General features: G+C 36.1%; 1 protein-coding gene and 1 long non-coding RNA gene across 2 annotated transcripts; one reads left to right on the forward strand and one right to left on the reverse strand.

Moving 5' to 3' along the window:
* Positions 1 to 5821: 5821 nt before the first annotated feature.
* Positions 5822 to 10263, forward strand: fgg (fibrinogen gamma chain). Its single transcript, XM_058792015.1, has 9 exons — positions 5822 to 5960; positions 6049 to 6105; positions 6217 to 6400; positions 7045 to 7129; positions 7256 to 7386; positions 7483 to 7616; positions 8588 to 8772; positions 9424 to 9701; positions 9799 to 10263. Exons 1-9 carry the CDS (start codon positions 5901 to 5903, stop codon positions 9978 to 9980), a joined length of 1296 nt encoding a protein of 431 aa, XP_058647998.1. The 5' UTR covers positions 5822 to 5900; the 3' UTR covers positions 9981 to 10263.
* Positions 10258 to 13460, reverse strand: LOC131549664 (uncharacterized). The gene is made up of 3 exons (XR_009273460.1): positions 12204 to 13460; positions 11708 to 11772; positions 10258 to 11616 (listed from the first exon to the last, which is right to left on the reverse strand). It is a non-coding gene; the product is annotated as an uncharacterized LOC131549664 (long non-coding RNA).
* Positions 13461 to 14609: the final 1149 nt, after the last annotated feature.

Here is a 14609-nt window from a genome sequence, read left to right on the forward strand (position 1 = left end):
AGACTTTCGAGGTAGGTATAATTTTAAGGATATTGTTCTTTGTCTCAACAGGTAGCTGAAGAGGAGTCCAGGTCGTGTCGACGAGATCGGACGGTGAGTGTGTGTGGAGATGGTGTTTATATCTTGAGTGCTGGTGATGAGTTGATGAGGTGCAGGTGGACGTGATCAGTATTCAGGTGAGGTGGAGCGTTGTGATTGGTGGAAGGTCGGGCCTGGCCGATCCGTGACAGTATGTGCATGCTTGTAAGAATAAAGTGCATATTACTATAAGGTTATGATGGTTTTTATTTTTTTTTACTTTGAAACAACACTGATTATAATGTTTTGTTTTGATAGCAGATATGAAAGTTTAGTTATACTTGTGAGAGCAACAGCTGGATATGAAATGTTACTTTTATTAAATATGAGATGTGCAATACATTAAAAACTAGATAATTATGTTTGTTCAAGTGTTTGGTTAAAGAAATTGATGTTTTCAATAAATACACTGTAAAAAGTGAAAGTTGACTTAACTTAAAAAAATTGAGGAAATCCGTTGCCTTAAAATTATTAAGTACATAATAATTAAAAAAAACAAAAAAAAAACTTGACGATTCAAATAACTTTTTTTTTTTTTAATTATCATTTACTTAAAAATTTTAAGGCAACGGGTTTCCTCAATTTTTTTAAGTTAAGTCAACTTATCACTTTTTACAGTGAAAAAAAAGTCCCCTTTTTTCCTCTCACATCAGAATCCACAGACAAAATTGTATAGAACTGTTTTGGACAGTTTTTGCTTGTAAACAGTGCTTGATCTGTGCACATTTCTCTTCTGATTCAGATAAGACAACTTTTTCACTGGAAAGCAATCTTATATTAGCCAGAAGAAGCAGTTTGATTCTTACAAACATGCAGTTTTTCACATCATAAGATGTTAATGTCAGGTGGATTATTGTGATGTTTTATTAGCTGCTTGAACTCTCATTCTGACGGCACCCATTCACTGCAGAGGATCCATTGGTGAGCAAGTGATATGATGCTACATTTCTCAAAATCTGTTCTGAATGAGGAAACAATTTCATCTACAATCTTGTATGGCCAATCTTGTATGGAGTAAATCTTCAGCAAATTTTCATTTTTGAGTGAACTATTCTTTTAAGCATGAGCATAAAAATATTCAAACATAATTTTAAATCAGCTGTATTTCAGCACACAAAGTCTGCCTATATTGATACACTGTTGACTTTGTGGAAGATTGCTGCCAGTTGAGTTGACAAACTGGGAGAGGTGAATAAATCTGTAATAAAGTAATCACAAGGTCTAAAGTGGTCTAAAAATATACAGATGGTAACATCAGCGATGGACCCAATAAATCTCTCAAGATATCTGTAATGATTATAGGCCAGTTTTGTTTTTCTTTGTTGAGATAGAACTGGACATGTGTCATCGTACCTAAAACAGTTTTAAAGGTGCTGTATATTTAGTATATTTACTACAGGCTTTTGGCTATGATAACTCTTCATTTAAGCAGATTTCAATCAGTATAACTAGTAAGTGCAATAGTTAAAACATCAGTGGAATAATAATCACCAGAGCGCACTGTGATGCAATAAAATGGAGATCCTTTATAAAAAAATATATATTCGCATTTGTGATCATGTTGAGTGTCCTCCGTCTAAATCACATGCATTCCTCGTTTTGTAAAATGCTTTTTGTAGCATAAATAATTATTGTGTAATCATTATTTTAGCCTTTGATGACATTTATTTTGTTTTGAATATTTGGCAGATGTGATCAACAGGCTGTTTGAGGTCTGAAGGGCAGATGTGAAACTCTGGTAATTGCAGAACCACACTTGAAGTGACGGCTGCTGAACTTACACTGCCCTCGCTATGACCTCCCCACTTACAAATTCACTATGATCACATTTACGGGATGCCAGATAAGAGTACTCTTGAGAAATGCACTATACTTAACTATCACATTTTTGTGCATTTATTGATTACTATTTTATTCCAATCCTGTTTACAAAGTTTTGAAGAGAACCTTGAGGGGAAAAAAAGGATCAGCAGAGTGCCTTAATGTTGAGGACAGAGGAGCAGAGAACTTCAGTAAATCAAATGGACAGGAGACATAAACCTGAGTAACTGCTTAGCATGACTATGCACATGAACAATCCCAATGAGAAGCATTAGAAGCAGTTCAAAATATCTCTACATTTTTAACAATGTAAAGCATGAAATAAAAGTTAGAAAAGTAAAAAATAGCTCATATAGAATGAAACAGGAATATATGGAGCTCACATTAAAAAAAAAAGGGCACCAAATTTATTAAGAAGCCCAAATTAAACAAAAAAAATACAGTAACACTTTAGAATAGGGAACACTTATTCACTATTAACTACAACTTTTCCCTCAATAAATTCCTAATTTGCTGCTTATTAATAGTTAGTAAGGTAGTTGTTAAGTTTATTAGGGATGTAGAATAAGGTCATGTAGAATAAGGCATTAATATGTGCTTAATTACTACTAATAAATGGCTAATATTCTAGTAATATGCATGCTAATAAGCAACTAGTTAAGAGACCCTAAAATGAAGTGTTACCAATGAAAATGAAGTGCTTGAAATGTAATCAATGAACTCTTTATAACAGTAGATCAGATTGTTTACATAAAATGCACATAAATATCATTATATATCCTAATAATTTATGATCGAAGCTCTGTATTTTTTAATGTGGGAGAGAAAACATATATTGCAATGCAATATAATAATGACTGAGATAAGTACAAGCAAACGTTTCTCAAAAGCCTGATGTATCATATTTAATGCTCACATTTTAGCATACATTTTCCCAAAAAATTATATAATCAAGTAAACCTACAGTAAGACTAAACCTTTACTTCAGACTAGTAACTGTTTATCTTGAAATATTTCTAACAAAACGTTTTTCTTATAGGTTTACTTTATAAAAATCAGTTCAAGACACATGTACCAAGACATGAAAGGGGACATTTTAAAAATGACTAAAACTAATAATACTAAAAGTGTAAACTATCATTGAATTATCATTTAAGATGACAGATGCAGTGGACTGGGTACAACAGGTATTTCAAAATTTGGGTGATACAGTAGAATTTATAGGGTTAAAGTCAGATGGATGGCATTGACACCAGCCTTTTTTTTTTTTTTTTTCCAAATGCACTTTCAAACACTTCTGAAGCTGTGTTCAGCAAATCCATCCTTCTGTTTCACTTATGTAAAGGCCCCATGTGAAATACCTCATTTGTACACATTAGAATATTATATGGCCGTTTGGGTTTTGATAGGGCATTGCTGAGCTACTGTTTAGCTCTATACCACAAGGTCTAATAATCCTCTCAATACAATATTTGTATACTAACCAATAAAAACCACAAGCATATTAATAGGGAAGGTCTGGCAGTTTTACAAATTTCATCGTGGTATATATACAACTGGAGGAATCCCAGTTCAGGCCTTGTACTAAATAACCTCAAAATGACCTAAGACTTTCTGTTCATTTCTGTACAGTTTAGACGGCAATGACCTCCCATGATGGCTTCAATGGTGGTGACATTTCTTATCTTTTGTTTGGGAGACTGAAGAGTTGGCAGGCTGCATCTTGGGACTTGTGAAATGGAAGCAGCTCTCCATCTGGTTTTTAGAGAGGTTCAGGCAGAGTTCAGAGTTGTTTAAGTTCACAGACGCTGAAGTTGACTCTCAGGTCAGCCAAGTCTTATATCTGTCGTCTACCACGTTCAATATGGTTTCACACCATAAAATCGGGTCACAGCCTGGTCACATTAACGATGTTATCGGCAGAGTCACAGCTCCATGAAACACCTAAGCAGAAAATAAACACGATGAAGAAACCTTGTTGGGGACCTCTGTAATATAAAAGTAAAGAATGTCACTCTCTAGACCCACTGCCCCAGTAAACTCATCTGCTATTTGTAAATCCACAGTGAAGGAAGCTTTGGGTCAACTCTGTGGATCAGCTTTCTTATCTTTTTTTTTTTAAGCTATTTATTCACAGACACTGAATCCAGCAGTTTTATTTCTGAGCTGATTGTTAAAAAAAAAAAAAGAATTATAATGAAGAGCTTTCAGACTGAGATCAGCCTTCTTTCAGCTGTCCTTTACTGCTACCGCAGTTAAAGAAGAAAAACAGAGCTGGCCTTTGCTTGACTCATTGAATCTTGTTTATCACTTGTTGTTTATAAGAGTTTAATCTTTTTCAACAGCAGCTGGATATTTGTCACCAAACTCTTCATGCAGCAATACTTTTGTGAGTAAAATGCATCAACATTAATTTGCAACATAGTCAAATGCAAAAAAAATTCAACTTTATATATTTTTACCAGATAGGCTTCTTTGATAAATGGCATGTGTTATTTTCTATAAATAGAACGGGGAACGCTTACTTTTTAGACTAACATTTGAAGACCAAGAACAGTAGTTTGCATAATTGTTTAGTGTTAAAACATAGAATTTTGTTGTGATATTTTACATTTTTTAATAGTTTCAGGCCATGGGACCCCTGAGAATTCAAGTCCTGTCCGAAAACTGCACTAAACACAGTTCTGCTTTGAGACAAACAATGATGCTTATTTTGTTATGAAGCTCAACCATTTCTGCTTAAACTTTCTCCCTCCCCTAATTCCAGAACCCAAATTAGCTTAGGGAAACTAATTCATTTTACCCATTTAGTTTATTGTACAAGTATATAAAGTAATATTTTAACAACTGCTGATGTGTGTACTGCTTCTTTGGTAACAAAGATCTGGACCATGTAATAGTTTTGATGTGCAACATCCCCTAGTGGTTCAATTGGTAAAAACAGGTTCAAAGTCTTTTTCACCTTTGGTAGTGGTGTTTGTGGCCCTGAAAACATAGACAAGTATTGCACAACAGTATTAATATTCAAAGCGATTAAATATTTACTAGTAATATTCATTCAAACACCTCTTAAAAATCTGTGGAAAACAGCTGCAACACTGCTTAAATAAGTAGTGAATATTTAATGCAATGTAACTTCTTGATCATAAATATTATGCCAACATGGATGACCAATTTCATATCACACTGATCTTTAGTTATTACCAGTAAAATGATGAAAGACAATATTTTTTGGCCTCAGGTGGTTCACTGGACCAGTCTTGTTAAGGTTTGTTTGTTTTGTTTTTAATATTAAATTTAATATTCAATATTTAGCAATCCGTGACTTAGGTCATTACCAGTAAAATGAAGACATCATTTTTGCCTCAATGACTCAGGTGGTGGGGATTAGAGTATGTCAGCACAAGTGTCTGTTTGTCTGTGCTTGTGTGTACATGTCATATAGAGATTTGTGGAACATTTGGTCTCCCAGCACTGGACAAGACGAACGCTACAAATCATTAACTTAAAATAGAGTGGATAGTGACCCATAGGCTCTGTAGCAATAGAAACGTGCTGCGTCATGGTAATAGATCTGTTTGTCTTTTTGGTTTGTTTGTTTGTTTGTTTGGGGTAGCTAACTGTTTCATTGTCCTTTCCTTATTAAACTAAAGTTAAAAAGCTACACGTGACTCTATCATCGATAATGATCATTTATTGGCTTTGCAATATCAACATCATGAAAAAGTGAGTAAATACAGTAGTAGGCTACAGTATGATTGTCTCTGCCCATTTATGTTCATTAGCATGTTCTCAGCATTAAGATGGACATGTTGTCCAATCTCTGTTAATTTACGGTTAGATCTGAGTCACACCGTGAGTAAGAGAGGGGTGGAGGTAGCTCTTATTTGTATAGTGGACCGTTATCTCCATCTCTGAGCAGGACCTTGATCGGATAAATATCCTGCAGCAGTCAACAGTCACTCACAATCTCAAGGGACCAGACTGGTTGCAGGTCCAATATGGCCTCCTTCGTGCATTTGGTTGTTTCCATCCTGCTGCTGTCCACATTAACGTCAGCGGTGAGCAACATAAAAATGTTCTATTATTGCTAGCAATTTTTTTTTAAAATTTTTACTAAACGTCTTTTCTTCCTTTTATCATTTTAAGCAAATGAGAGGGGACTATTCACCAGCACAAGATATATGTAACCCGAATGATGGGTTTGTAAGTACAGATTGTCTGTTCTGGATTGTTTCATGTAATATATTTGCATTTAAGAAGCTTCATGGTAACAGTCACTATTTTAACAGTAACTTTCTATTCTCTCTTTCTCAGGGGATATACTGCCCAACCACATGTGGAGTTGCTGATTATTTACAGAGGTACAAGCCTCCTATGGACAGAGATCTGGATCAAATGGAACAGGACTTGGAGGATCTCGCCAACCTTACCAGAGGAGCGCAGGACAAAGTGGTCTACTTGAGAGATTCAGAAACACAAGCACAGAAACAAGCACCAGGTAGCGCAATTTATCATTAATTATGGATTGAAAAAATTATTTAATGCAAAATGTGTACAGAGGTCTTGGATGACCTCTCAGGTGCTTTTTGGAATAATGCGGATTTCTGTTATTTAAAAAAAGAATAGATCAAGTAAAAATTATTTTTCTTACACCCTGAATACATGTGAATGTACATATTTTAAAAATGTTTAAAATATAATTTTAAATGTTATTAATTTATTTATTTTTTACACATCAGTAATTATTAATTCATAAATAAGATTACGGGAGTCACACCACATGACATTTCATGACTTACTGACATTGTCAGAGTCATGAGGTCAGAGTATGATTTTTTTTTTCGCACCACAGGACCATAGGAGAAAACCTTTTTCAAATATTAATTAAAAGTGAAAGAAATAATAAAGATGATTCTTTAATAATTATTATTTTTTATTATTTTAAAGGGGCTTCTTCATTATGATATTAGGACAGTTGTATCACTGTGTACCTTTTATGCCTCCCAAAACATATCAAAATGAATTTTAATACAGAAAGTAAAACATGATTAATATTGAATAGGTATATTCAGGCCTTTGTATGTCTGAACTGTATTTTTAAAGTAAATGTGAAACTTTTCATAAATACCATCTTTTTGTCAGACACATACATCAAAAAATCTACAAGCATGCTTGATGATATACTGCGATTTGAGAAGAGCATTCTCGCTCAGGAAGATCAAATATAGTGAGCATTTTTCTTCTTTTTTTATACCACTTATCTTAAATATGGTCATAAGTTTAGTAAATGTTATTATATAAACGTATAGCCTTTTTAAAAGTATTCTTATCTTTTTTAATCCCCCCTCCCCAGTCAACTGCAGTCAATCATACAGGCTAATGAGAAAAGAATAACCGATTTGAAGCAGATGTCTGCCCAGCTCGACCAGATGTGCAAAGAGCCCTGCAAAGACACTGTGGAGATTCAGACAGTCACAGGCAAAGGTAAAACCAGCAAATTCAAACATCCTAATGACAACTGACACACTGAATTTGCTGTACATGAGATTAGAGGGCTGAAGAATGATTATTTTCCCCCAGACTGTCAGGACATTGCTAACAAAGGTGGTAAGGTCAGTGGGCTCTACTATGTGAAACCAGCTAGGGCTCCTGAGGCGTTCCTGGTGTACTGTGAGATAGACAGCTTTGGACGTGGATGGACTGTACTTCAGAGGGTACGTGGCACAACAGACAATGCACAGTGTAAATGTAAGGATGTACAATTATATATATAGTCATGAAACTCTAGATGACGCAGGCTGATGATATTAACGTAATTGACGATATTCAGCATTAATCGACTTGGCAGAAGCTGATTGGTTCATGTTGCATACGCAGCCAATGAGCTTGATGCTTTACATTTAAATGGCTGGTTAGCATCCCCTTGAGCATTTTGCAGTGCGCTTTCAGAGTTCCTCTGGAATCGTCCACCTTCCCTAGCTCCACCTGAATGGATCTGCTACGGGTTCGTTTATATGCTATTTGTGCAGCAGCAGTATGTCTTAAATACTCACAGCACCGTATAGTAGCAGAGTAGCAGGTCTATTCCTCCAAGACCAAATACATTAACATTGTCATAACCATTACCATGCTAAAATCTTCAGAGAGTTGTCATGATTTAAATGATTGAAATTCATAATATATAGTACATGTTGTGATGCTTACATGCACTTGTTAAAAATGATAGTTTTTGGATATAAAACAATAGATTTTAGTCTTGATTTTATTAAATTATTTATTCAATTATTTATTTATTTGTCTTTGGCCATTTATCTGAGAGTAATAATAAGAAAATATGAAATAATTATCATATCAGCCAAAATTTCAGTGCATCAGTGTAAGTGTAAGTATCAGTGCATTACTAAGAAATAAGAAGCCCAGAGTAGTGCGAGTAAGACCAGTATTTTGGTGTCGTGACCCAGATGGGAGTGAGGTTTAGGGAGGGTGAGTATAACGTAGTCCAGCTAGTAAGAGCTGTTCAGGTAAACTTCACTATACCCTGGCCTCAAGAGGCCACTAAAGACTGATTGTGATCTTTAACATCCTTGTTATGCTACTTGTACGAAAGCTGCCCGGAACTGTGCAAGTAGAACGAGTTACAAAGGCGTTCAGCTTTATTGATCAAAATCCATTGTATGTTTTTCAGAGACGTGATGGCAGTGTTGACTTCAACAAAAACTGGATTCAGTATAAGGAAGGTTTTGGGTACCTCTCACCAGATGACAAAACAGAGTTCTGGCTGGGGAATGAGAAGATGCATCTGCTGTCTGTTCAGTCCAGTGTTCCTTATGTACTGAGGATAGAGATGGTCGATTGGGACGGCAAAAAAAAGTAATGAACCATGGAAACTGATTTTCTTACTCTCACACACATTTCTGCCTAATATTGTACATTTTTAGGTTTTAATTTCACAAGCAGAGCTCACAAATCACCTATTTTCACATTCACACACTCGGTAGACCAGAAGTGCCCACTGTTCCTTCCTGCAAAGTGCAGCTCCAACCATAATCAAATGCACCTGGACCAGCTTATTGTGATCTTCAGGAACACTTGCAGACAGGTTTGTTGGAGCAGGGCTGGCACTGAAAAGAAAGATTTTCAAGAATATGATTGGGCACCCCTGTGGTAGATACTTTTATACAAACTGACTTACATTGGATTCAAGGTTATACATTTCATGAGTACATGTATTCACTGGGAATCCATAACCTTGGCGTTGCTAGCACCATGCTCTACGGCTTGAGTTACAGGAATGCTTTTGGTGTCAAACCTGAGGAAGAATTATCCATGAATTCCCAAAGCAGAGGTTTTCCTTATCGGCAGTCACCAAACAGGACTTTGCTCTGCAACCAAAATTGATTCTTGCCAAGTCACATTGCATGACTCTTTCAGTCAGATCAAACATGCTGCTGAACATTAGGGCGCACAACAATCAATAGGAGTGTTTGTCTTAAATTTACCTTGTTAAACTTGTTTTCTTAGGTATGCTGACTACGCCACTTTCAAACTTGGACCAGAAGTTGATGCGTACCGCTTGACGTATTCTTATTATTTTGGTGGAGATGCTGGTGATGCCTTTGATGGTCATGACTTTGGTGATGATCCCAGTGACAAATTCTACACATCTCACAATGGCATGCAGTTCAGCACACCTGACAAAGACAATGACAAGTTCCATGAAAACTGTGCCTTTCAGGAAGGGTCTGGCTGGTGGATGAACCGCTGCCATGCTGCTCATCTCAACGGAAAATACTACACGGGTAAACCCTTCCACCCTTCCGTCTTCATAAATCCATCAAACGTCAATACTATACATGCAGGAGTCTCTTTGTTGATGTATTATTTCTGTCTTCACAGGTGGCAAGTACACAGAAAAGGACTCACAGAATGGATATGACAATGGCATCATCTGGGCCACATGGCACAGTCGCTGGTATTCTCTGAAGGAGACCACCATGAAGATCATTCCCATCAACAGAATCAGTACCGATGGTCAGCATAGTGGTGCCAAGCAGTTTGGAGGCCTGGGAGACATTTAAAGACCTCACCAAAGCTCCCTGCATTGTTTTGAGCTATCATTTTGTTATTGTGAAGCTAAAAGTACATGGGAATGACATGAGCAAGGCATTTTCAAGTGAGTGTAAACATCTGTCTAATGGTTTCTGAGATTCTCCATTCTACACCTATTAATTCTGGAAAAGCTTCATACACAAATCATACTGGTCATTTAAAAAAATTTGATCAACTCTCTTATACTGCTGCTGGTCTAACACACTGCACTGTCAATGAGTGAATAAAATTCTCTGTCTTTTGTAAATGAAAGGTATTTTGTAGTCCTCTTTACTTAAATATTGTAAGAACTGGAAATGTAGGTCAGGTAAAAATTAAAACAGGTATATTACAGAGGTACATAAATAAACACATGGAACAATAATAATAATAATAATAATAATAAATAACTGGACAACACTTTAATGTGTCCCTGGTACATGTAACACAGGTTACATTTAGTAATAACTATAGTAATAAATTATGCATAACTTCAAGCTAACACTAAACCAAACCTTTACCCTAAAGCTATAGTAATTAAATTCCAGTAAGTTAAATCTCAGTACTCATTTATGTAATTACTCTTTAACAAAGACACAAAAAAATGTGTCCAAAAGGGGCAAACAAAGAAAAGTGCAAATTTGCACTTTTATTGACAAAAAAAGTCAATAAAACCATAAGAAAAGGTATTATTGCTTCTGTTTCCTGCCTTTTATTTTCCTGTTAAAGTAGTAAAACAGAAGCAAGAAACCTTATGATAAAAGGTTATTAAGGATTTTTATTATAAAAATGTATAAACGTCAACCCCATTAAAAATATGAGAGTGGGAGTGCATCAGGGTTTGTTATTCAGGTTGTGTTAACCTCTGTGTAGGAGTTGTGGACCACATGGTCAATAAGTCAATATTGCCCCACTGTCATGATAGAACGCTGCCATGTGGATGATCAGGCTGCACTCCAAGCTCCCTGTTGTGAGACGATTTCATCATCTGTACTGTGGTGCATTAATCAATAAATACTAAGTCAGCTATTTCGACACAGGAAAGTGCCTTCTTGTTTGTATTGTATTTTTTCAGGTATTTATTTATTGACATACAAAATAGATGATAACAACACTGTTAGACACTTTAAAGGGTTTTTACACTAACTTACTGGCAACACTGTTGCCAGTAAGCTACTGTAATTAAGACTTACAGTAGCAAACTGTATTTGATTTATCAGTATACTACTGTAATTCATTCATTTTAATATAGATTTCATTAGATTTTATAATTTTTACATAGAATTCATTTTATTTTTACTCTACATAGGTACTACTGGCATTCAATTAAAACAGACACAATTACAAAATATCAAATTCTTTATTTAAAACATTGCATGTATAACACTTAAAAATACAGTCTTCCAATGCTGGAACAGTGCATCTTCACCATTTCTCCTGTCTTAGGACGTTTTGCAGTGCATTTTGTTGTGATTTATAATCACAAAGAATCTTTAGGCAACAGAAACATAATGGGGAAAAAAGACAAACAGCCAAAGAATACATAGCGGCCTGCAAAACCCAGGTGCTGCTCCAAAACGTGGCCACCATCTTTGCTCACCATCCACTTTGACAGAAATGTCTTCTCTGAAAAACAAGTAGAAGAAATAGCACACTTTTAAAAAGCAAACCTCATATAGAGTACACAAATCTCTCAAAACCATAGTTGTTCTCTTACCATGAATTATCAGTCTCAGGGTGGCTGGCCTGCTCATGTCTTTCTTGATGCTTCATTGCAGTTGCCTTTAAAACACAAATACAAAAAAAAAAAATGCAGTAAATCTTAAATTCCATTAAACAACAATTCTTAAATTCCATTATTTAACAAACTGATTCTAAAACTAGACAGACAGCTAGCCATAAAACTAGTTTAACCTAGCTAACATACGGTTTTATTTTCTCAGGCTACTGGCCAACATTAACTACCAACACCTGAACTAAATTTCACATTAGTTAACCAAATGTTAATATAAGATAAGCGTTGCTCGTTAAAATTTTTTTTAATTCGGTAACTTAATTCAATAAACTGACAAAAGTCGTTTGAAACGACAGCGCAGTTTACCATAGTAAAGTTCTGTAACCGCCATGTTGACGAGTAAATGTTACTAATGTTAGGTAAACTGGTGTGCAAAAATCTGACACAAACACACAGACAAACGTACATATATTTTTACCTTGCTTGCTGGTCTTTTTCTCTTGTAAAGTGCATCGACACACAGCGCAGATGTTCTCCGGAGCTCTCCCACTCTGGCGTGTTCATCCCCGGGCAAAACCCGCAGCGCTGCCCGCTGCTTCCGTGTCTTCCTCGGATGCGAGTGGCGCGGCGCGGCGAGGCGCGACTCGATAAAAATCAACATAGAACCCATTATATATATTAAATACAGTAAGTCTCTGTATGTGGGGTCTGACGTCACAGAAGATTCCCATGATGCAAAGGCTATTACAGTTATTTACTGTAAAGGGAATTTGCAGTATTATACTGGGTGATACACAGTAAATAACTGTGGAAATTACAGAAATGTCGAACAGTGAAGTGATTATAATTTTTTCCACATCATTATCTTTGAATGAAAATGTGTGGACGGTTTATTGTCATTGAGTTAAAGGAATATTTCTCTCACACACACACACACACAAAAATGCTGAAAATGTATTCACCTTCATGCCATCCAAAATGTAGATGAATTTGTTTCTTCATTGGAACAGATTTGGAAAAATACATTGCTTGCTCACCATGCAGGGAATGGGTGCCATCAGAAATGATAGCCCAAACAGCTGATAAAAACAAATCCATCATTAATACGTTTTACTTGAAACCTTTGCTAAAATATGGGTCTATCCATAATATTTCTTTCTCCAGTGAAAAAGTTATCTTATCTGAATCAGGAGAGAGATCAGAAGCAAAATCAACAGTCTAATTCTGACGGCACCCATTCGCTGCAGAGGATCCAGTGGTGAGCAAGGGATGTAATGCTAAATTTCTTTAAATCTGTTACAAAAAACAAACAAACAAAAAAACAGATAGCCTGAGGGTAAGTAAATTCTCAGTACATTTTCATTTTTGAGTGAACTATTCCTTTAATAGCAATTAGCTTTTGTATCTCATCCATTATGAATGGACCAGTAGACATGTACCTGTAGTTTGTGTCAGAAATATTGCTGTATTGGGAACTTTATCATCACTGTTAATTTTTGCTCAGTAACATCATATTAGGGGTATTCTGTCAGGTCAATCAGTAAATTTAATTATTAGGGAAGATGTGAAATTGTGAATGATATTTATGCTTTTCTACATATCTTGGTCCAAAGCCAAATCTTGCTGCACATTAATTCACTCAATTTTCGAGTGCCAGAATTTAAGAGCAGAACATTTGTGAGCGTAGATTGACTCTCCTTCCATCCAGCCATCAATTTTCCAAACCGCTTGTCCTATTCATGGTCACAGCATGGCAGAGATGCTGGAGCCAGTCCTAGCCTTTTGATCCATAGGTAAGGAAACACCTCCTATTCAGGCAATAACACACCCCTGTTTTAACCCTGTAAAGCCTGACATACACTACCAGTTTAGACACACCTTCATATTCAATGTTTTTATTATTATTATTATTATTATCTTCAACCTGTATATTAATACTGAAGGTATTAAAATTACGATAGACCAAATATGGAATTATGTAGTCAACAAATGTGTGCTAAATAACCCAGAATATGTTTTATATTTTCAATTCTTCAAAGTATAGCCACCTTTTTCTTTGGTAACAGTTTGCACACTCTTGGCATTCTCTCAGTCAGCCTTATGAGGAAGTCACCTGGAATGGTTTTCCAACAATCTTGAAGGAGTTCCCTGAGGTGTTGAGTACTTGTTGGCTGCTTTTCCTTCACTCTCTGGTCTCTGGTCTTATCCCAAACCACCTCAATTGGATTTAGATCGGGTGATTGTGGAGGCCAGGGCATCTGATGCAGCACTTCATCACTCTCCTTCTTGAACAAATAGCTCTTACATAACCTAGAGATATGTTAGGGGTCATGTCCTGTTGGAAAACAAATGATGGCCCCACTAAGTGCAAACCAGATGGGATAACATGTCCCTGCAAAGTGAAGGGGGAGTAATTTTGGGAGGAGTAAGCCCATCTAATCTTCCAATTAATATCCAAGTATAAAAGACAGCCTCTTACCACTTCCGTCATCCCTCCTCCTCCTTTTATGCATATCTAATTATTTACTTATCTTTCTGTCTATAGGGGGCTATCATAGCTCGAGTAGAATAGTCTCTCTGAGCCCTCCATTGCAGACATCAAGCCAAATCTGTTTTCCACTAATGTTAAGATCATGTGAGCAGACGAACTCGTGAAATGCTGTTGCAGCCATGGTGGTTAAGTGTGGGAAAAAACATCAGTTTTATTCAAAGGCCCAAACTGAGCAAAAATATGCAATTTGGTACAGCTGCTGATATTTATGGTCAAAAGATAATATTAGTGGTGCTTAAAAAGTGCCCTTGATTAAGGTAAATGGCATCAGGTGTGCATGATCAGAATTCCGGGGACTGCGAACGGAAGGGGGGAGCTGAGGGATGGTAAGAT

This window comes from Onychostoma macrolepis, chromosome 01 (assembly GCF_012432095.1).
Source record: "Onychostoma macrolepis isolate SWU-2019 chromosome 01, ASM1243209v1, whole genome shotgun sequence".
In the NCBI taxonomy this organism is placed as follows: Eukaryota; Metazoa; Chordata; class Actinopteri; order Cypriniformes; family Cyprinidae; genus Onychostoma; species Onychostoma macrolepis.

Excerpts from the sequence above, each read along its gene's own strand:
- fgg (XM_058792015.1), top strand. The coding sequence starts at position 5,901 with ATGGCCTCCTTCGTGCATTTGGTTGTTTCCATCCTGCTGCTGTCCACA. Across the intron at positions 7,130-7,255 it reads GCTCAGGAAGATCAAATATA|TCAACTGCAGTCAATCATAC; the intron begins GTGAGCATTTTT and ends CCCCCTCCCCAG. Across the intron at positions 9,702-9,798 it reads CAACGGAAAATACTACACGG|GTGGCAAGTACACAGAAAAG; the intron begins GTAAACCCTTCC and ends CTGTCTTCACAG.